General features: G+C 42.1%; 1 protein-coding gene across 15 annotated transcripts in view; it reads left to right on the plus strand.

Annotated features, from left to right (window-relative positions):
- Positions 1 to 9,206, plus strand: part of DMD (dystrophin) — a 2,135,104-nt gene extending 2,125,898 nt beyond the window's left edge. For all 15 annotated transcript variants that reach the window (XM_075916549.2, XM_089775838.1, XM_075916586.2 and 12 more), the window contains one exon: positions 6,840 to 9,206. In XM_075916549.2, coding sequence (XP_075772664.2) covers positions 6,840 to 6,937 — 98 coding nt within the window. In that variant the 3' untranslated portion in view covers positions 6,938 to 9,206. The remainder of the gene's footprint in view (positions 1 to 6,839) is intronic.
- The last annotated feature ends 14,975 nt before the right edge of the window (positions 9,207 to 24,181 follow it).

Consider the following 24,181-nt stretch of genomic DNA (forward strand, 5'->3'; position numbering starts at 1 on the left):
TTGTGGAAGCTTATAATGTCACAGCTACCTGTCAGTTAGGAATCAATTTGGAGTGGGGAAATCTACAGTGGGCACTGTTGTGATCCAAGTAGCCAAGGTAATACATACCCTTATGCTATGAAGGGCAGTGACTCTGGGAAATGAGGAGGACATAGTGGAGTGCTTGGCTATGGTGGGGTAATAGGGATGTGTGTTCCATCTATCTTGGCATCTGACCACTTTGCAAAGGAGTACATAAACTGGAAGGGGTACTTCTCGACGTGCTGAAGGGCCTGGTGGAACACAAAGGCCATTTCACCGACATCAGTGTGGAATGGTCGGGAAAGGTGCTGGATGCGTGCTTCTTTACTAACTCCTGTCTGCTGAGCAAGTCACAAAGCTGGAACCCTTTTTCCCCAACCAGAAAATTACAATCAGAGATATTGAAATGCCAGTCGTGATCCTTGGTGACTTATCTTACCCTTTGCTCCCATGACTTATGAAGCCATACACAGGCAGCCTGGACCCCAGTAAGAAGCAGTTCAACTACAGGCTGAGCAAGTTCAGGATGGTGGTAGAATGTACCTTTGGATATTAAAAGGGAACATCCCGTATTCTGCTAACTAGGTTAGCTCTCCGCAAATGCAACATTCCCATTGTGGTAGTAGCCTGCAGTATGCTCCATAATATGCATGAGAGCAAGGGGTAAATGTATCTGTTCAGTTGGAATACTGTGACACAGTGCCTAGCCAGGGATTTTGAACAGCCAGACACAAGGGCAATAAGGAGAGCACAGCACCAAGCGGAGATGCAGTGAAAAAAAGTTTTATGAATGGCCAGTTTTGAGAGTGATGCATGTTGCCCTCAATGAGGTGCCCCTGCATTCAGTGTGCTTGCCTGAAACCCCCACCCCTTCATATACAAGCAATCAAGAGACTGTTGTTCACAAATCATGCATTCTTATTAAAGGAACTGAGAGCAGGGACAGAAAAGAAGTCCAGAGCAAGTGCTCACAGTTGTGATAAGGACAGCCGTTTGGTGCATGACTCATCCTTGAGGGGTGAGTGTGAGTCTACCCTTGACTCTCTCCCTCTCCTCCTGCATTCTAGTGCCCCTGGGAGAGGAAGCTATGGAACTTTGAGAGGAGGGAATATTGGTCCTTCCTGATCAGGAAGGAGTCCTGGAGTGCCACCATGTAGTCCATCACTGCCTCCATAGATGACAGCACTATTTACAGCACTTCCCATTCCCAGCACGTTCTCCTTTTCTCATGCTCTGCACACATATCCTCCAACAGCATATTCCTCCACTCATGTACACCTACCCTGTCCAAGCTAGTGTATTGCATTTGCTCCTTGAACATTTCTTCTCTAGTCCATTTTCACCTGTGGATTTGTGCCAAGCACACAGCTTGCAGGACCATTGGAGTGTGCAGCAGGCTGACTGCTGTTCCTGCTGTAATGAAAAGTGAAGGGCAGACTTTACAGGAAATACTGTAGAGTGTAAAGCCTAATCTGTTAGAACAAAATGAAGGTCTGTCAAAAGACAATAGGGATGTGTTATGTACAAGGCCACAGTTACGCTTGTAAGCAGTCACTTTACAGCAGGTACACCATAGAGTTCTTAGGGGAGCAGCTGGACCCGGTTTGGCAGCAAGCACTGTAAGGGACAGGCCAGGGATGAGCCTGAAGATTGTGTGGGGAGCGGTTCTGATTGTGGCAGTAGGAAAAGGCAGTGGCTTATTGGTCATCCTTGCGCTTGGCACCTCCTGTTTGCCAGGAGTGAATGAGTGGGTGAGAGGAGGGAGGAGATTTGGTCGAGGCAGCAGGGCATGGGCCAAAGCCATGTGTCACTGTGGATGAGAAAATGGAGGTTTACTACAAAGGCCTAGGCTGATGACCTCGATGAAGCAGGGGAAGCTATCAGTCTTCTCCAAAGATATCAGAGCATGATACCAGTCTTCTCCGAATCACACAGAGCGATAGGGAGTGGATGCTGACTGAATGTGACCAGAAACCAGGGCCTTAGGCTGCACTGCTTTGTGCTGCAATGACTCCAGACCCCTTACTTCTGACTTGGCATGAAAAGATGTCCTACTACAAAGAATGGAATAAGGCAGGCCTCCCCAGAAACATTCTGAGATGGGTGAAAGAGTTCTTCTGTGAGAGCTCGATGGAGATGGAGCGGGAATCCTCCCTGCACATCTCCAGATATGTTAACAAGCTGTTCTGGGGGAATTCTTCCCTCCCCCCCTCCATCTTGTATGCACAGTGGACACCACAGATCACACCCAATTGCTTTCACCCACTTTTAGCAAAATATAAAACATTTAAACTTACCAGAAGTGCCCGCCTGGGATCAGTGCCTGACTGAGAAATCCTGAGAAGAGGGGATTGTCTCCAAAATTATAAAAAGTTCTTGGCGCTTTGTGACCTTGGTTGCCCCACTCCCCTGCTGATCATTCTCCTCCTCCTCATTTTCCTCATCTATGCTCTTCTCCATGCTGTTACCTGAGGCTGCCAAAGGAGTGTCTTGGGAGGAATCTACAGACTGGCTGGGGAAACTGGTTGAGGCCTTCCTCCCCACCCCTAGGATTGCGAGCAGCTGCTTGTAGAAGAGGCATGATTGCAGTGATTCTCCACACCATCTGTGTGCCTCCTTTATCTTGTGATACACCTGCCACAGCTCCTTTGTTTTCACGCAGCTCTGTTGGGCGTCGTGGCATATCCTTTGTCTTCCATGCCCTTTGCAATCTAGGCATAGATAGCGGTGTTCCTTTTGCTGGATTGCAGTTCTGTGAGAACAGATTCCCCTCCCCACACAGCAGCGAGTTCAGAACCTCCAACATGCTCTATGCTTGTGCTTGTCTGTGACCCTGGGAACTCATGGAACTTGAACTCATGGTGAGGTGTGCTGCTTAGGTGTGCTGCTTGCTCTGAGGTCTGCTCACCATGCTGGCCACACAGGAAATGAAATTCAGATTTTTCCTGGGGCTTTTTCTGGAAAGCAACAGAGTTGAAAGTCATCGCAGGCCACTGTGGGTCACACCTCCCAGAGGCTAAGAATGTCGACTTTCACACTGTTGCATCTGCACTACCAGTATATCGACCATGCCAGTTCGAATTTAGCAGTTACTCCTTGTGAAAGCAGGAGTACAGAAATTGACTTTAATAGCACTTTAAGTCGATGGAATGAGTTTGGTAAAGTGGACTCATTGTATAGAAAATCAACCTAATATGACTAAGTTCGATCTAAACTCCCAGTGTAGACCAGGCCTGAGGAACATTTTTGTCTTTAGTGTGATGTTACAAAAAAATGAGAGTTGAATTAAGGATCTCTTTGACAGCTCAATTATATGAAAAGTACTGTAATAATAATACTGCCTGAGATTCTGTAATGGGTTCTAAACTGTTCTGTTTGCAGAATATTCCCCCCCCCCCCCCCCATTTTTTTTTTTGGCCTGCATTTTAATAAGAAATGGAGTGATGTTTCATTTCAGGTGGTTCTAGTGAACAGAAATATAACCCAAGTGTAACAATAGTCCTACTGTAGGCTGCATGGAAGATGACCTATGTAGTGCACATATGACCAGGAAAGCCATGCTTGTATTGTTCTCAGTTCCCTGTGGTCATGAGAGAATAAACACCCTGCACACCCACATTGCCTTTCTCGCCTGCATGGTCTAGGAAGGGCCACTTGAATTGGAAAGGGGCCTGCAGCCGATGAGGACAACAAGGGCTACTCACTGCTTACCTCCCCTACCACCTGAACAAGGGGACACAGAGAGTGAGAAGAGCTTGAAGAATGAGCTGTAATCATGCAGAAAAGATGTGCAGTAACAGATTTCCCCCATCCCGAACAAGTGAGGATGGGGAGGGATTGAGAATCTGAGTCACAGCTCCATCTCTGCTCACTAGGCAGTGACAGGCCCTTCTTTATTCAGGGCAGATTGTACATTTCTAGGTTCATCCTCCTCTGTAAATTGACTTCTAATTTTTCTTGTAGCTGTTGCTAATCTCCACCTACAGAAATTACATAATTAATTGTAAGGTACTAATATTCCATAATAGCAAGTATGGTATAACAGGGGAGGGGACCACAGGACGATCAAAACCTGAAACACAGCAAGTGGCATTAAAAATAATGGTGGCAGCAACAAAAATATGTCATGATATATATCATACTGGAGAAGGTTGTTTTTATTGCCACTTCTATGGGAAGATCTACATAACTTGTTCTTGGATCTGAACATGTGGGAGTAGCTGTGATAATCCCAAAAGTACCCAAGCAGCAATTTAAAGAAAATTTTATTGTGCTATTATTATACTATTTGGATATAATAATAGAATACAAGGTTACGTCTGACTACATAAAGGTTTTATTGGCCCTTCTGTTGGATGCCAGCAAAACTCACTCACTCATGATGGTACATTTTATGTTTGCTTATACTATGGTTTTGAAATTGTTTTTGAAAATATTGTATTAATTTTTATCAGTGTTGTTATTGCTAAAATCAGGTTGCCTTAGTTACCAGATCTGTGAATGACAAAAAATTAGTATGAACGAATATTAAACAATTCTAAAAAGGCTCTAAAATCGCTTTTCTGTTAATCTATGGAATGCGGATTTTAAGGTCTGATATCTTGGTCTGCCAGGGCTAGAAATGAATGGTGTTATATCACTTGAATAACTGGAATTCCAGAATTTTTTTCTAGCAGATTACAAGATAACTGAGTGTGACCACATCAGTATTAATATTGTCACTCATTAGTGTTTGGCCTTTGCAATTTTCAGCCCCTCCTTTTTTTCCCCGAGTTTATGATTTGGGGTAGATGCAGGTGAAAACATTTTGTGGTAAGTGTTTTAAAGACTAAAATAGAGGTTTTGTGGAAGTAGCATGCAGGACTAAAGTATTCATTGTATGATTTCAGGTGATGCAGACCATTCCAAATGTATGCCAATAAAACCTTTATACTATGCCATATAAGTGCATATGTATCATATAGGTGGAGCACATAGAGACAGCAACCATTTTTTAAAGATGTTTTTACTCATGTTTAACTTACTCAGACTTTCACTTTTCAGGCTGAATTTTCCAGGGCTGATCTCTCACAGAGTTATGTCTATCTATGTATTTATTTATAAGGTTGAGCAAAAAATGAATCCATTGTTTTTGCATTGGTAGAGTGCAAAGAAGAAAATACCCCAATTTTTCAAATTAAAAGCATGAACATAGGACTTGTGAAAGGTGCCACATGTATAGCTAAGGAAGCTGAAATTCTGTGTTTATCCACAGCAAAGGAGGAAGTGATGCAAGCTTCCTTACACAATCCTTATTATAGTTACACAATCCTTATTATAGTTACTAGCCTTGTTGTAAAAGAATTTTGCTCTCCGCAACATAGAGCCAGCACCCTTTGGTTTTCTTTATGAGAGAGAGACTGAACAGGGAGGGAACTGACTTTTGCAGGATTGCTCACTACCTCATTCTCTCTCATGCTATATCTAATTTAAATTTATATCACCAATGAGAATACAATATGATGGGGACTAATTTGGCTAAAACTACTTGAGAGATCTTAGAGTCATTGTGGATAGTTCTCTGAAAACATCCAATCAGTGTGCAGCGACAGTCAAAAAAGCAAACAATGTTAGGAATCATTAAAAAAGGGATAGAGAATAAGACAGAAAATATCTTATTGCCTCTATATAAAACCATGGTACACCCACATCTTGAATACTGTGTACAGATGTGGTCACCTCATCTCAAAAAAAATATAGTGGCATTGGAAAAGGTTCAGAAAAGGGCGACAAAAATGATTAGGGGTTTGGAACAAGAGATTGAGGAGAGATTAAAAATACTTGGAATTTTCAGCTAACAAAAGAGGAGACTAAGGGGGGACATAATAGAGGTCTATAATATCATGACTGGTGTGGAAAAAGTGAATAAGGAAAAGTTATTTTCTTATTCCCACAATGTAAGAACTAGGGGTCACCAAATGAAATTAATAGGGAGCAGGTTTAAAATAGAAGGAAGGTTTTTTTTCCACCCAGTGCACAGTCAGCCTCTGGAACTCCTTGCCAGAGGATGTGTTGAAGGCTAGGACTTTAACAGGGTTCAAAAAAAAGCTAGATAGATTCCATGGAGGTTAGGTCCATCGATGGCTATTAGTCAGGATGGATAGGAATGGTGTCCCTAGCCTCTGTTTGTCTAGATATGGGTGACAGGAGAGGGATCACGTCAGGATTACCTGTTGTGATCCCTCTCTCTGGGGCATCTGGTATTGGCCACTGTTGGCAGACAGAATACTGGGCTAGATGGACCATTGGTCTGACCCAATATGGCCGTTCTTATGTTCTTAATAAATTGAACATTCTTTTCCTAATTGCCATTGTGAACATCTCAGCGACATAGCATTGGTAGAATCTGTTCAGGAGTCCCAGGATGGTAGTATAGCTGAAGAAATGTAGATTAGGGTGCAGGAGCATTGCATGTGAAAATCTAAAATTTGGTTTGTGGGGATACTTATGCATGTGACTTTGAAATTTGACACAAGCATGTGTACATTTCTGAAAAGCAAACACATGAGGCATTGCCAAAGTGCATTACTATACAACTTCAAATCAGTATTGCTTGTGAAGTTTTCTGCAAGATTCACTGAACTCCTCTAACAATTGTGCAATGAGCATCGCATGATCCCAAATGACTTTTTATATGGTATGGGGATTCTTCAGTACAATATTCCAGGTTGTACTCAGCATGGAATTGTGTAGTGATATTCATGGCAAGTGATGTGTTCATAAGAATTCACTGATCTGCCCCATTCTTAATGTCCTTTTCTTTGCCTTTTCTTTTTCAGGCCACAATGTAGGGAGCCTTTTCCACATGGCAGATGACCTGGGCAGAGCAATGGAAACCTTAGTTACAGTGATGACTGATGACAAGGCATTAGAATAGCAAGATGCGTTTTACAACTTCAGGCGTCCCGCATGGTTTTTATAAAATTCATACAACAAAGAGGATTAGACTGTAAGAGTTTACAAGAAAACAAATCTATATTTTTGTGAAGAGTAGTGGTACTATACTGTAGATTTCAGTAGTTTCCTAAGTCTGTTATTGTTTTGTTAACAATGGCAGGTTTTACACGTCTATGCAATTGTACAAAAATTATAAGAAAACTACATGTAAAATCTTGATAGCTAAATAACTTGCCATTTCTTTATATGGAACGCATTTCGGGTTGTTTAAAAACATTTATAACAGTTATAAAGAAAGATTGTAAACTAAAGTGTGCTTTATAAAAAATAATTGTTTATAGAAATCCCCTTAAAAAATACAAAAAAATTGAGGCAGTACATTTTAGTATCATTTCAGCTCTGTAATTATACCAGAGATGTATTCATGTTCTGTGTTCTTTTCCTTCCTTAGCAAAGAAGGTATTTCCTGCAACACCACCAAAACAACTGACTTACCTTTCATATTGTTTTTTGTCTGACTACGGTTGGCTTAAAAAAAATCTTAACTTCCAACTGAGGTAGTTTTTCCACCTCTTTCCAGGTAAAATTAAGGATTACATGAATCATCCAGCTAGTCTGCAATAATGAAATGAAAGAGCACATTACATGACAATGCTATCTTCAGAGCTTGCAAAAATAAATTGCAAATCTAATAAATACCCTCTACTCCAGCTGTTTCTTCTGCCGACTAAAATCCTGAATGTGGTTAGAAAAGAAACATAGGAATCGCCTTACCGGATTAAACCTTTGGTCCTTATAGTCCGGTATCCTGCCTCTGTCAGTGGCCAGCACATGATGCTTCAGCAAAAGTTCAATATGCTTCCTCCCCACCCATAATGTCACCTTTGTGAGATGCTGTAGGTGGGGTGTAGAGGGAAGGAGATTCCTTCCTGACCCCTGCTGCTAATCAGCTTCTGCCTAGAAGCGCGAAGTAATTATTCATATATCATCAGCTTGCATAGGTACCAATGTTATTTAATTATCATAAAGATACCCAATCCTTTGTGGGGGAGGGGTAATACCTACACAATATCTGTCTCAATCCCTTGTGGCAGCAAGTTCCACATTGTTTAAAGCTTTGTGGTGGCAGTGTAAAAGATTTATTCCTGTTCCTATATGATAAATAGTTGAAGGTGCAACACTGTTCTCTAAAATATTCATCAGCAAAAGAAGAGACCCCCTGCCACCATCAGTATTTTGTTCCTCTCTGTTTCTTCTGCAAGTGATGCCGCACAATTAATGATATCGGAGAGAACAGAAAATAGATTAAATGATTAAACAGCAACTCTAGCAAAAGCTTTACCATTTCATTTCCTTTTAAATCACTTAGAAATACACCATGTGACTTACATTACTTTGCAAGGGTAAAAATCTGTTATCTCTTGTATGAAGTGTAATTAAAAGTTGGGAGAGATTTTATTTTACTTCAAATGCTAGTTAACATTGAATATGGCTAGTCATGCTATTTCTACCTCACTTTGGTTTTGTGGTGTTCCTGACAATTACATACAGATGTTACATTGTCACCACTTGTCCATTGTGTGAACCAATCTCATCATTTAATACTAATATATTTTTTAAAATAATAAAAGAAACCCAAATCACTACTTTCATAATGAAGAGCTCTTTAAATGCTTTATTTACAGTGGGTACCCTGTAAACTTCTGGTTGCCTTCCTTCAGGAAAGTTCAAATAAAGAGATAAGGGAATGGATTTGTTTTTATTTCTTTTGTGCTTGTTAAGTTAAACCTCTTCAAAAAACCAGAGGCGAATGGATTGCACGATTGTTTTCATCAGGGTTTCTTTTTGTTGGTTTTATTTTATAGACATTAGTTTTTGAGTGAATCTGTTAAAATATTTAAGAATTTAAGAGCTTTATTGCTGCTTTTTTAAGCATAATTTGGGAATTATTTCAGGTTCCTTATAACCACAAAGTATTAAACTGTAAAACATAATCATTGTAACTGACTACATAAATATCATATGGCATGTTATTTCATTGTTACTCAGTACTAGTTTATTACTTGGATATCATAAAATATTGTGTTTTAACACCAACACTGTAACATTTACTAATTTTTTTATAAACTTCAGTTTTACTGCATTTTTCACAACATATCAAATTTCACCAAATATATGCCTTACTATTGTATTATAATCTGCTTTACTGTGTATATCAATAAAGCACGCAATTATGTTATTAATCTTTATGGAAGTGCAGCATTTATTTAGTGGCTTTATCTTCCAAGTTTTATGGAGGTCCTCTGAGTGACATACCATCCAATGTAATCCCTAATGTACCCCTCAATAAAGTACACAGTGGGCTAGAAGTCCCATGTAATTTGGGATGAGGGGCAGGGAACCTCAGCTTGTAACATGTGGGACTAAACTAACGCACAAAGCTCATACCAGCCCTACCTGTTCAGAATTCATTGACTGAATATAAAGAAAATTCAGTCCATGAAATTTTTTGTTCTGTGAAGCAGCTTTAAAAATCTATATTGCTGGAAATATTTCTTACCTTTTCTCTCTCTCTCTCACACACACTTCTCTCTCATTCACTTTGTACTTCATTCACTTTGTACTTTTCATCTCAAGGTATCTACCTACCTACTTCCTTGTTTAACTATAGACATTGCCACATTCCAACACAGAGGGTTAGAAATACCTATTGACACTTGAGGGAGAAATTGGGCTGGCATTGTTTTCCCCTTATGATTCCTCTTCCTTGTTAGTGTCTTTCATCTATGCCGGGGGCTGCCAATGTCATGCTTCCAGTTCAGTCCAGAGAGTGAGACCAAGTCTAAGAGTTAAATTCTAGGTAGGTATGTAGCAAGTCAGAGGTCTTCTACCACACTGTGTAGCTCTAGGAATCCTATATAATTAATAGCAATTACTTTATAATTCCCAGTTTTCACTCTGAGGTATGACAGGTTCTTGTCCCAGTATTAGTACATTTATGGTTAGCTGGGAACCCCTATGTTACACCGGTGTTTATAATAGGTTAGAAATGCATTTATCAATGTTACAAATAGTAATGGCACACAAGAGCTAGCCATACTACAGAATGTACAGCTACACAGCCAAAGACTCATGCCAGTCATTGCAGAACAACTTGAAATGGTAGCTATTAGCTTCATCCTCATCACCATTGGCCTTCATCCTGGCAACTCCCAACAGTGATATTTGTCTCTCCTCCTGCCCGAAGGCAAGGATACAACTTTTATAATACATTACACTGATGTCACTGGCAAATGCATATTCAGTCAGAGTTTCAGAACCTCTTTTCTTATTTATATTTCTTCTTCCTATATTAATTATCACAATGTACTATCATACTTGTCAATTTATTGCCCTGGCATGTTTGTGGTCATCAGACATCACAGCAGCTGTTCCAAAAATATCCAAAAGCTGGTGTTTGCCAACAAACCACAAAACATCACATGTGTGGCTGATAAAAGTGTGATCCAGGGAGCCTTATGAAAGTGCTTGCTCTGTAATACATGTCTGGGCATTTGTTAAAAAGAACAACTCCAGATAATCAGGCATTTTAAAAAAAATCCTCAATGCTCCTGGCCTATTTAAAGTATTTTCTTCCATTGCTGTCTACTATAAAGACAGCTGTATTTGACATCTACAATGGCGCATTCTCATGCAAAAACTCTTCCAGAAGAGAGTGTCTACACTGGCATGTGCTTTTGCGCAAGAGCATCCATGCCAATGTAGACGCTGTCCTGCGCAAGAAAGCTCTGATGGCCATTTTAACCATAGGGCTTTCTTGCGCAAGAAATTCATGTTGCCTGTCTACACTGGCCTCTTCTGGAAGAGCTCTTGTGCAAGAGGGCTTATTCCTGAGCAGGAGCGTCAGAGTTCTCATGCAAGAAGCCCTGATTTTATACATTAGAACATCCGTTTACTTTCGCAAGAACACACGGCTAGTGTAGACAGGCAGCAAGTTTTTGCGCAAAAGCGGCCTCTTTTGTGCGAGATTGCGCCAATGTAGACACAGCCTAGCTGTTTGTGTAGCTATGTTGTAAACCTTTATAACTTGTACCTCTTGCCATCTTTCTAAGTGCTCAGCTATGGTGAATTGCAAAGACAGGACCATGACATTGCTGCATGGAGCAGACTAATTATATCCCCAGCAGGTGCCTGTCGCCTTTCTGCAATATAGGTCCAGTCCATGTGATCCAAGTTTGGCTGATTAGGAGAGTAGAGACAGCACCTGGGGCTATACAGCTGAGGGTGAGTCAGGCACATGACTGGTTCCTGGGATGTCGGGGGAACAGCAAGAAGGGAGTTGCTGACTGATGACCCTGAGTTAGGGTCAGAGGGCTGACAGCCCCTGAGCAGTAGTAGATGGAGTTGCCTGCTGGTGTTTAAGCTGAGAAATGCCAGCCAAAGGATAGAGCGGACTGAAGGTAGAGAGCCAGTAACAGTGGGTTAATCTGCTGCTCTCTTGCCAATCTAGCAAAGGTTCATGGTGCGTTATACCTTCTTCCGAGGCATGTTCACCTCTTTAGTGGAGAAAATTCTGACAAAAGTCAGGTGACTTCAAGTACAAACCCTGGTAATATAACAATAACTCACTTTTGAAATGTGCTGGCATGCAATTCTCATCTTCACCAAAACCAACCCATGCTTAATGTATTTTGCACCCCTGAGAGAGACACCTGCTATGAGAGTATTGCTTATACTAATAAATGTAAAGATTTTAGCAGAAATGTACAGTGATTCTTTTTTTTCTGATTATAAGAACTGAGTGCCAAGCACCTCCCTCCAGACAAAACCATGTGCCCTTTCTCTTTAAAAGAAGAACAGCAGTTTTTCACAGGTGGGTTTTTTTTTTTTGTGGGGGAGGAGGTGTTAAAATCAGTATCTTTTCCTGTTGAGAAGTGGCCTATTAGATACAGTAGATTTTTTTTTCCTATTTTCAGTGGAGGATTTGCATCGAGTATCATATTGTTACTGGATACAGGAACAAAGCATGTTCTTGGTAGCTGTGCTCTACTGTACTAATTTTTGTGGCAGTTCTAGCAGCAGTCCAAACTGCCAGCCATTAATCTATCTGGGCTGTCATTAGGGTTGCCAGATACTTTCACCAAAAAAAAAAATTGGTTGAGCAAAAAACAAACAAACCAAGGGACTAAAGTTGTTGAGGAAAATAAACCACCTCCAAAAAAACCCAGTCACTGCGCCTTTAAATCCCCACATGCCAAGCATCAGATGTGACAGGGGAAGAATGTCCCAAGCGGCCTTCCGGCTGAGAAAAACAGAAAATACCGGCCATTTTACATGGCCAGTATTTTCTGGGTTTTTTTACCTGGGCAGAGGCCACAAATACCGGACTGTCCGGGCCAATACCAGACACCTGGCAACCCTAAGGCTGTGTCTAGACTGGCCAGTTTTTCCAGAAAATCAGACGCTTTTCCGAAAAAACTTGCCCAATGTCTACACTGGCCGCTTGAATTTCCGCAAAAGCACTGACTTCCTACTTTAAGAAATCAGTGCTTTTTGCAGAAATACCATACTGCTCCTTTTTGGGCAAAAGTCCCTTTTGCGCAAAACTTTTGCGCAAAAGGGCCAGTGTAGACAACTGAGAGTTTTTTCCCGCAAAAAAGCCCCGATCGCGAAAATGGCAATCGGGGCTTTTTTTGCGGAAAAGCGCATCTAGATTGGCACGGACGCTTTTCCGGAAAAAGTGTTTTTGTGGAAAAGCGTCCATGCCAATCTAGACACTCTTTTCCGAAAATGCGTTAAAAGCATTTCCGGAAAATCATGGCAATCTAGACGTAGCCTAACTGTTATATCTCCTGCTCCACTTATGACTTTTCCATTCTGCTTCTAGGGAACCAGACAACAAAATGCAATTTTTTCTTAGGATGTTACAAATCAGCACTAGTCATAAATGCAATGGAAAAATTTGTTTTTCTGAAGGTACATCTCACAACTTCAAAAAGCCACTGTGGTGACTTTTTATAGGCCTAATAAAGGCAGAATAAACTGCTTCATATGGGCAAATGCAGCTAAATGTTTACATTACGCTAGACAAAACCATGTGTAATTCTATACAGCTAAACTGTTATGCAATCTACAGTGAAACTTGTTTCAGATCCAAGCAATAATTACTTGACTTTGTACGAGTATAATTATTACAGCTTGTTTTAAAAGCTGGTCTTGCTTAATCATTTTCTGAATGATATATACTGATGTATTATCTGTGTTAAGATTGAAAACTTGTCTAGCCAAGCAGTTGATTAAAAATATACTTTCTGTAAATGCCTTAGAGTTGCATAGAAAGACCATGAACAGCACATTAGAAAAAATCTAGCATGCCCTCTAAGGTGTCTATAAGAAAATTTCAAACTCTCACAGAAGTTGGTGGCATCTTGCTAAAAAGACATGGAGCCACTTCCTCTTTCTCCCATACCTGACTATTATGCCTGTGCTGACTTCAGCAACTGTAAATATGAACAAGAATAATGTATTTTCAGCTGCCTTTTAATACAATTTAGCAGCTGAAAACAAGAATTCGTGCAGATACTAGTGATCAACCTGATCTCGGCAGACACCTTTGCGTGCTCCATGGCCCACAGCTTGGGTCAGGTGCTCTAGAAAGAACATAGCACATTCCTAGGACAGAAAAATCAGTTACCTATGTCATTTGTCCTAACAGATAACATCAAAATTAAATTCATAAAAAATTTAGGCTGCTGCTAAAAATGTAGAATATATGGTTATCAGACACCCCATCCTGGAGCACCCCAGATTCTTCTACTCCATTAGTCTTATCACCCCCTCTAGGCAGAAGAAAACAGAGGGAAAAAGTATCCATAGGTGCTAGAACTAGAGGAGCGGGAGACGTTGCCCATTATGTCCAGGGTTAACAGTTTGGTTCAATGGCTCTCAGCACCTCCTCTGTACAAATTGTTCCAGCACCTCTGAAAGTGTCTCCCAGCAATGAGTGAAATCCTGGCTCCACGCAATTCAGTCAGAAAGCTCCCATTGACTTGAGTGGAGCCAGGATTTTACCCACTATATTTAATCATCAGCTGTTCTCAATTTTCTTACCTCTTTCTGTCTTGAAGTATTGTTGCTACTCAGCTCTGTACTTAACCCTGTCTTCCCCTTCAGTCTAGCACCTGCAAGGCGAACACCAGAGGAGAGAGAAGAATGTACACACATGGGGTGAGAAGATGAAGGCAAAAGGAAAAAAACTGCCAAAGAAAAAAGAAAATAAGAAACATCCCTCTGGTGAGCATCCAGCCTTGGCACAGTATCACAGGTAGACATTTGTGTGAGGTCTCTTTCTACTCTAACCCTTAACTTGGACCCTAATTGGCTGGTCCCGTCCAGACTCAGGGTGGTTTCTTCAGGTGATTTTTGTCCCGTATACAAGTCCCTTCTCTCCATCTCTAGCCTGGGAAGCAACGACTCTGGAAAAGATTTGGAGGACAATCAGCTGAACCTGAGCTCCCAGTATGACACCCTATATCAAGTTACCTGCCATCTTCACTGTTTACCCCTCCACCCCGCCCCGCCCCGGGTCATTTTGCAGCAAGTGATCATTGGAAGAGGACCTTCTCCACCCTGTCTTTGTGCTACTTCCAGACTCACACGCCTGGACAGAGAGCTCTTCTCATTGCTCCAATAGTGCTGTGTAAATAGCATGTGCCAACCCCATCGCCCTGTGCCTGGGTCTTTTTTGCTTGACAGTATTAGGGGCCCTCATCTCCCAGGGTCCTTGGCTTCAGGAGGCAGCAGCAGCCTAACAGCAAGGGTTTCCTATCAGCTTCCTCAAGGGGCCAAACCATAGTTCCTTTCAGGGACTTGCCTTCCTGTCTCTCCTTTGGCCGGCATTGTTTTTGGAAGAATGTCCAATTGCCTTTTAGAGAGAATGGGGGAAGGTCTGACCTCCCTAATTCCAGCTGTGGGGCAAAGCAAGGGATATTTTTCTTTCTACTTCCTGGTCTCCAACAGGTTTAAATGGTTTTGCTAGAAAGTGTCTGAGATAAATGCTTAATTCCATTAAGTGTGTGAATCAGTCTAGAATCTTTCCGGATGAAAGAAAAGCAAGGGGCAGTTATGTCCGAGAAGCAAGAATTTACCCTAATTCTTCCTTCCACCAGTCCTTTAACTTTGTGAATCTTCAGAGCAAGTTTTTGTGTCAGCTGAGGACAGAGTGATGGGGCCTGATTCTCTACTGGCTTGTGCCTTCTCTGGTCACTTACACCTCTAACAGGTGAGTGCATATAAAGTGGTGTAAAGTGTTGCCAGTTAATGTCATCCTGAAAGCACCTGGTATTCCCTTTGTCTGATATGAATGACCACACAAGGTAGGGAAAAGTCCGAGCTGCAGTGTTCACTAGGACCCATCCCTATAAAAAGTACTCCAATACAAAATTTAGTGTATTACACTGGTACAAATTACACATGGGACATAACCGATACTTGGATAATTGCAGTCAAATCCTCATCCCCATCCTGTTCCTCTGTATGCCTCTCAGGAGGTTCAAAGGGAGCAGAACTTTCCTGCTAGGGACACCTTAGCATGCAGAATTAGTATAGCTGGCTTCTACACTTCCTTCCCCACAGCCTCCAACCAAAGAGTGAGACAGGGGTGGGGAGTGGTCATGCCCACAATGGGGATCTGCTCCAGCAACCCTCAGCTGAAGAATGTTGAGGGCTAGAGTCCACCTGTGCAATGCAGATCTAGGGCTGCTTTAACGTACACCCAGCACTGGGGCTGAGCAGAGAGCTTCCTGACAACCCTCTCTCTGTTGCATCTACCAGAAGCTGGGAACAACAGAGAACCTGCCTCTAGAGGTTCAAGTAAAGTGGATTCTGTGTTAGCTGCAAAAGCAGAAGAAATCTGTTTCCCCACAGAATAAGCCGGCTAGTCCTCCCTGTGTAGTCAGAAAGCAATCTAATGACACTGGGCCACATCCGCAGCCTGTGTAAATCAGAATCTCCAGGTTAATTTGATTATGCAACTTATGCCTAAAGGTGGTTTTACTTTTCTTCAGAAAATGATTTCCCTCCCCTTAGGGGCTCCTCAACCAGATCAGCTGAATTGACTGATGTTCTCCATCTGTCTCCAGCTTTATTCTGTGGAAGGCCTTTCGCACCAACTGTGTCCTGTGTCTTATAGAGTTAAATAATACAGCCAGAGAGCTGAGAAATTAAGAGGGTGAGGAGGTGGCGACAAGAGCAGAGAGGAGACAGAGTTGATGAGGTTGAGAGATAGAAGGAACATTTCAACTGCCTAAACATGTCCATTTCCTCCTTTTACGGATATTCCTGCTCTAGCACATCCAGGGATTGGCTGTGCTGAGTACATCTTCCTTCCAGCAGGTCCATGAGCAACCGCCAGTACTGGCTCGCAACCTTCTCCCAAATAACACTGAGTTTTGTAAGTCTGTGTCCTTAGATGGCCTCACTTCTGTGTCAGGAAAGCTCACAAACAAGAAGTAATTTACCCTCACAACAGCCCTGGGAAGTGGGAGAACTATTTAGTGAGTGTCATTTACAGTTGAGACACTAAGGTTAGGTTGTTTACCCAAGATCACACAAGAGGAACCAGGGAAGGATGCCATGATCTCTTTAGTGCCAGTCCAGTGCCCTAATGACAAGCCCATCCTTCCTTATACCATCACAAAATGCCATCTCTAACTACTAAAACTGTGTGGCTGTGTCTAGACTGGCAAGTTTTTCCGGAAAATCAGCAGCTTTTCCGGAAAAACTTGCCAGCTGTCTACACTGGCCACTTGAATTTCTGGAAAAGCACTGACGATCTCATGTAAAATCATCAGTGCTTTTCCGGAAAAACTTTGCTGCTCCCATTCGGGCAAAAATCTTTTTCCGAAAGACTTTTGCCCAAAAGGGCCAGTGTAGACAGCATAGTACTGTTTTCCGCAAAAAAGCCCTGATTGCGAAAATGGCGATCGGGGCTTTTTTCCGGAAAAGCGCGTCTAGATTGGCCACGGACACCTTTCCGCAAAAAGTGCTTTTGCGGAAAAGCATCCTGACAATCTAGATGCGCTTTTCCGAAAATGCTGTTAATAGAAAACTTTTCCGTTAAAAGCATTTTCGGAAATTCATGCCAGTGTAGACGTAGCCTATATGTATACAAGAGAGGGTGGGTGGGGGTGAGAGAGAAAGATGCCTTTTAAGACTTGGCCAGTGTTCAAATCAATTAAATGACTTACATATGATGCTGTATGATTTTTTTTCTTTTGTAGTGGAGAGAAGAAAAGAACAAGGTTCTAAACCAAAGTCTCATCCCACTGCCATCAGAGAGAGCAAGATTGAGCCAGTGATTTTATATGCTCAAGTAGGTGGGCTGCTCTGTCAACGTGCACTACTGCAAACAGCACTAAAACATACCTTAGAGACTCTCCTCTCAATTGAGTAAATCCAACAACCAGAATCAGTAGGTAGAAAGGGGCAGCTGTGAAACCTCAGCCCCAACTCTTCATTTGCCCAAGCGCGTGTGTGCAAATGTATCTTTAAGAACAACTTTCCCAGACACTACTGCCTCCACTTTCAAACAGTGCACTCACTGCCAACTTGCTTCACTTCAAAGCAAGCATGTAGATTCATATCGCAGGTGCCACGCTGTGAGCAAGAAGAGCAGTTTACACTAAATAAAAACAGGACTACAACAACTGTGTATGGGGTGCCCGTAAGCCGATAAAAAAAACCTGGGAAGGTGGTACCACCACTGTATATTTAACAGCGTGGGGCTGCATAAAATGTGGTAAAAATGATCTACAGACTGTGTTTAAAAGGGGACTGATTGGAAGAAATTGTGTAGGTGCATAGTGAAGTCTATTTATTACACATGTATTCTGAGTCACTGTTTCTGCATATTAGGAATTCTGCTATGGTAAGCCTAAGATCTTTACTGCTTGCTTTTGTCAGTCCCCTTGGTTATTGTTAGATGTAAGGAGCTTATTTTTATCTTACTCTAACGTACATGTATAATTGATTTAATCAACTGTCCCAGGCACATTTTTGCCACCAAAAGCCCAAGTAAATGCTCACTGGCTGCTGAACATTAAAATCCACTGCCTGTAAGAATTAACCGCCCCCCCCCCGAAAAAAATAAACTGCCACTTGTGCAGATCAAATGACCAACCAGTAAATACTGTCATTCCCAGGTTGAGCATCTCTAGACAAGACTAGTACCAGCAGTAATATCCTATCTTCAGTAACATCCAAACTAAAACAGATACCCACAGTTCCATAAAAAAAACACTCCTGGTGGTATGGCATAACTGGAGTTTCAGTAACTTATCCAGTCCAACTACCTAAGTTCTTCCACGCTTGCTCTGTTCCTCACTAGTGCTTGCAGGTGTACATACCAACAGTCATACAGCAAAACACAACTTCGTATGTATAGTGGCGGATCTCAGCAGAAGCGGATTTACAATGACATGTATGGCCCCCCCACAGCTTTGTGGGGGCAGGGCAGGAGAGCAAGGGGGCTCACCTGCAGGCTGCAGCCTCAGGAGAGCGGCCAGGAAGCAGTGAGCAGTGCAAACACAGGCTAGAAGGCTTCAGAAAAGCATGGGGCAGCTGCACCGCTGGCAGGAGAAAAGCAGCTTTGAAGCAGTAAAGCACCGCTTCTTCCCGGCCACCGGCTGTGCAGCTACCCAGTGCTCCTCTGAAGCCTTCCAGCCCATGTCCGTGCTGCTGGCTGCCATCTGGTGAATGGGGAAGGCAGAGAGTGGCTGGGAGATAGACATAAGAAGCTCAAATACTGGACTGTCTGGTTCAAAACCGGACACCTGGCAACCCTAGGCTCAAGTGGCTGATAGAACTGTGCCGCCTCCCCCGCCCCTCCCCCCCCCCCCCGCCCACCCACACGTTTAGATAGAGCACATGTGGGTCTCTGCCCACTTCTCTGGACCAGCCAGCGCAGGGCCAGTGGGGCACCTGAAGCTGTCCTCCACAGCCGTGGAGATTATGGGTTTTTTACAAAGCGCTCTTCTCCAAAGCACTTTACAATCGTTAGCTAATGGTACAAACAATATTTGGAAAGATCATTAAGTGGTCCACCTGAGACCTTCAGCAATTTTCTAGTGCTCTGTGAAAAAAAAAGTTAGACTTCAAAACAATGACGGCACCTCACTTTATTTTCATTTACTACTTATTACTTATAATACAGAAGGAGGATGAAGAAAAAAGAATGAAAAATGGGAGAGGCAGGAAGAGTGAATGTTCTTTTTCTTGGCTGGGTCCCCAGCTGGGAGGGTGGGAGGAGGAAAGCCAAAAAGGAAGCTGAGCACAGGGACCCACTGACTCTAAATCCACCCACTGTATTTCAGCCAAGGCTCTAGAGTTCATTAGGGGGCTATGAGAAGATATTTGGAGGTCTGCCAAGGAGGGCCAGAATTAGATTCATCTGGGCCCAAGGCGGAGAATCAAAATCCCACTATGCAAGGCTGAAGCTTGGGGTTGAAGTCAAAGCCTGAGCAATGTATCTGTGGGGCAAGTGGGGCCTGTGGTAATTGCCCTGTGTGCTGCTACCCTCTCACAGCAGCCCTGACATCTATAAGCAGAAAACCAGTTGTTGTGACACAGATGGGCTGTGGAGTTTTTACAGCATGTGGAAAGGGGAGGGGACTGAAAAAGAACAAGGTGAGAACTCTTGATAGGAACAGCCTTGAGAGCTGATTGGGTGGCAAAATCAAAACAAAGATTCATGGCAAAGGAAGGGGCGCAATTAAGCAGTATAAGCATGCAAGTAAAGAAAGGTGTGCTCAGCATTTGAAAATGGACAGACAGATGAAGGGGAGAAATATGAGAAGACGGGTTCCAGATACAGGAGGTGCAGGTTTATGGTTAGAAGCTTCACACACACTAAGGTTATGTCTACACTCCCGGCTTCTTGCGCGAGTAATATGCAAATGAGGCTAAGCGTGGAATATCACCGAGCCTCATTTGCATACCTAACGAGCCACCATTTTTTTTCAGAAGAGGCTCTTGCGCAAGAAGGAACATCTACACTGCTACCTACACTAATAGGTGTAGCGGCATTGCGCATAGCCTAAGAGTGACAAGATTGAAGGAAGACAGGATGGAGTGATTAGCATTGGACAATGTGAGAGAAAGGAGAAGGAAAAAACCATGATTTATGGAACTATAAACCTGGGTGACAAAGCAAGGTGATAGTAGGCATATGCTTACACTAAAAGTATAAGCATAATATAAAGTAGACTTCTCAGGACTAGTATTGGTGAGTCCTGCCAGAAGATAAACAGCCAGATCTCTAAAACACAACAGTTATTGCACACAGTATATAAAGATGGCCTTGTTCATGATCTATGATATTTAATAAACAAACAAAACAACATCATAAGTGGGTTTTAGTTTTGCTGTAAGATGAATTTTTAGCTATGCTTCATTCACCAGACAAATGATTTTAGTCTTTTGTTGATGCATGGGACATATTTTGCCCATAAGATTAATGGGAGTTACCCAAATAACTCCCCAATGCATTCAAAGGAGAATGCACTTCAAAGTCTGAATCCTCTATCAACCAGCTGCACACAATAAGAAATGCAAAGGTTTTCTCCAATACAGAAAGAAACCTTAGGCAGAGATTCCCAGTCATGACAAAAAATGAAGCAAGTGTTAGAATAAATGCTAAGCACACACAGACAACAAATTAGTACAGCTATCATATACACAGATACCATTAGTGTTCTGGTCTGCTGAATTCTATTAAGCATTAAGTAAAAGGAAGTAAAAATATTGATGTCTAGGCAAATGGAGTCTGGGTGATTTATATGAGTTGGGCTTTGTTTTAAATTACAGTAGAACACCTTTTATAACCACCAGTTTTAATAATTTATTCAGTAGCTAAGTTTCCTCAAGAATTTAGACTAAGGAAAGGTGCCTCTGGCACAGTGGCTCTGCGGTAATGTCTGCTTGTTTTTATTTTTTTAATCCTTGAAACAGCTGGCAGGGACTAGCAGGGTTGTGAGACGTTGGAGAATATCTGAATTCTAAAATTAACATTTTTAGCTTCAACAGCAAGCTAAAAATAGCCTTTGGAAAGATTGTGGAAGAAGAAAATATGAAGACTATTTTGAGTTATTTATTATGTTTTATCACCTGTCTTTTTGCCTTTCCAGGAAACTCTTTTACTTTGAGCAAAAAGAAACATAATGGCTAAAAATGTCCAACCATGGTATAGAAGAAGCTTAGGTACCTTGTAATAAAGCTTGCTGATCCATTTAAGAGCAGGAACAACAACTCACCCTGTCACTGGCGCTTGTCCTGTAAGATTAGGTGGTAGTTCTTCAGGTAGTGGTTCAGGGGGATCACATGACCAAGAGTGAACTCACGACTAGTGTTTTCCGTAGGCTGAGTGGTTGGGTAGTTACCCAGGAGAGAGTCAAATGCCGCCCGGCTGTTTAGCAGAGTGCCCACAGCCAGTAGTATGTATTTCTACTGGTGGTACATATCTGCATGTGCCTTGGTTCACAAACCAACATTTATTATGTACATCTCTGGAAAAAATCACAGGGAATGTTGACCATGACCATCATATACACCAAATCTTACAAGACTGAACCCCTGAACAAGAAGGCTGGTGATACTTGTTGTTAAAGGGGCCCATATACTGTGTTATGCTGTTAAAGCCACTTTTAAAGACCTAGATAAAAGCAACCTGATTTGTGAAGATCATGAATTGCTGCACTGCCTAATGAATTCAGTAGGATTTGTGGATAAGCAACACGTACCAAACTCAGGTCTCTGCTATTCATATTATTAGATATGGTTCTAGGAGCCCAATTTTAAGCACCTTGGTTAGAAAAAAATACTTTTCTCACGTTTTGATCGCTCATTTTCCTGCCCCACCCCCAAGCCTCGAGAGTTAGAAATCTTGTGATCTTTGGACAGGCAAACACCATGGTGAGAAGCACAGCTGGATAAATGTCAGCATTAGCAGAACTCCATTCCTCCGGGAGAGTGGCTAACGGAGTGGCTGTTGCTATGGGTACCAGAACAGCAAATGAAATTAATAGCAAGACAGACTAAGGGGAAAGGGGAACTCCATTTCAGGTTCAAATATGGCTTCAAATTAACTGTGATGAATCATTTAGGAACTCAGGTGACTCTTATATGTCACAACCGGAGATATTCTGTTTGTAGATGGCAGTCACTCCCAACTTGTACTTCATTTGCAATCCAACAATGCAAGGTAGTTTTGCACAGAAAGATAGTCCCAGTATGTAGGAGTTCTCATTAGTTATCACTGAGTCTGCTGCTTTACCACAATTTGCTCTGTTTTTCCATGATGTTAAGTTGCTTTTGTTTCAACAGTTTTTTACCCCTTTGACAGAAGTTCTCCATTTCCCTGGATAACAACATTTATTTAGCTCAAACACACAGCGGAGAAAGACTGAAGTTCTTTCCCGACTGGAGTCATTGGATAACATCATGATGTTGTGCCACCCTGGTATCTGAAACTGGAAAACTCACTTAATTGAACCAGCCTTTCAATGTGTACAAAGCTATTTTTGTCTTCAGCACCATGAAAAAAGAAAACTGTTGCGAAGTGCTAGGTAAGGTGACAGATAATAGTATGCAGTGTAGTTGTAGCTATGTGGGCCTCAGGATATTTGAGAAACAAGGTAAGCGAGGTAATAGCATTTACTGGATCAGTTACTGGTGGTGAGAGAGAAGCTGTTGAGTCACACAAAGGTCTTCTTCAGGATTGGGAAAGGTATCCCCAGGTCTGAAGAAGAGCTCTCTGTGGCTTGAAAGCTTGTTTCTTTCTCAAAGACGAAAGTCGATAAGAGATATTACTTCATCCTCCCTGTCCCTGGAGTTAATGCTATTATTTTATGACTATACTATTAAGGTTACATGTTTAAAGCATTGCTAAGATCAACACACGCTAAAGTTAAAATAATACTCCCCACCTCGATTCTTGTGTATTGCATTAAAATACTCTTTAATTATATGATCATATCCTATATGCTAGATAATATAGTGTTGCGCCATTGCTTTTCTACAACACAGTTACAGCTGTATAGCATCTTCTGCTACTGAAATCTATCTACACAGAGTGTTCATGAAGGTGAGCCAGGTGCCTGATTTGTAGACCTCAAGGCCAGAAGAAACCATTGTGATCATCTAGTCTGTCCTCTTGCATAATAAATGCTCAACAGGGTTGAGTCTAGTATTGATCCTCGCTGAACTCCAAACCATGAGGAGCCCTATTCACATCTCCCTTATAAGATCTGCTAGCTATCCAGTTCTCAAACCGGTCAACGTGTGCTTTACTGATTTTTGTATGGTTCTAATTTTTTAATCAGAATGTCATTCAGTACTTAGTTCTAAGCTCCTTAAGAAATGCAGGTTTGTTTGACAAGATCAGTTTTCCATAATACCCTGCTGACTGGCATGAATTATATTCCCTCCCTTTAATTCCTTATTGATGTCAAGTCAAATTGTCCATGGGTACTTAGGTCATCCTGCTTAACCGTTTTGAATATTGGCACATTGGTAACACTTTCCCAGTCTTTTGAAACTTCCCTGGTATCATTAAGTTAAAGTCTGCACCTTTGTTTGCACACTGGGGCCATAATCCTGCAAGCTGCTCCACATAATTTGGTCTTGGGCAGCCCATTGGTCTCTGGGATGCTTGCTCATCTGTCCTGGCTAGCTAGCCAATTAGGTGCTGATCCTGCCCTCTCTCACTTTGAGCGGCACAGAAGACGCACAAAAAAGATGTGCACTAACCTACTTCTCACAAAGGCACAGCAGCTGTGTACCAATAACCAATGGGCTAAATTCAGAGGGACTATCCCAGTGTCCCCATCATCCTCTCTTCTTCAGGCTCCTGTTTATCCCCATCGCGTGCCTTCAACTGTAGGAGGAAGGAAAAGTTGGAATGTGAGAAGGCAGTAAAAATTACCACAGCAGGCTGACTTCCTACCAACTCAGGCACTGGTAATCAGATACAGCGTAGCTACAAAGCAGGAAAAAAAGTTTCTAGTCCAATAGCAGAAGTAAGTGAAACCCTTCACCTGGGGCAGCTGGCAACCCATAAGATAGGGGGGATCATTGCCAGCTCTTCAGGAGAGTAATCTCCCCCTGGATCTACATTCTAGGCCCAAACATAAAACTATAATCTTAATCAATTCAGCCTCTGAGAGTATGG

The sequence above is a fragment of the Pelodiscus sinensis genome, chromosome 1 (genome assembly GCF_052426305.1).
Source record: "Pelodiscus sinensis isolate ZL-2025 chromosome 1, ASM5242630v1, whole genome shotgun sequence".
Classification (NCBI taxonomy): Eukaryota; Metazoa; Chordata; order Testudines; family Trionychidae; genus Pelodiscus; species Pelodiscus sinensis.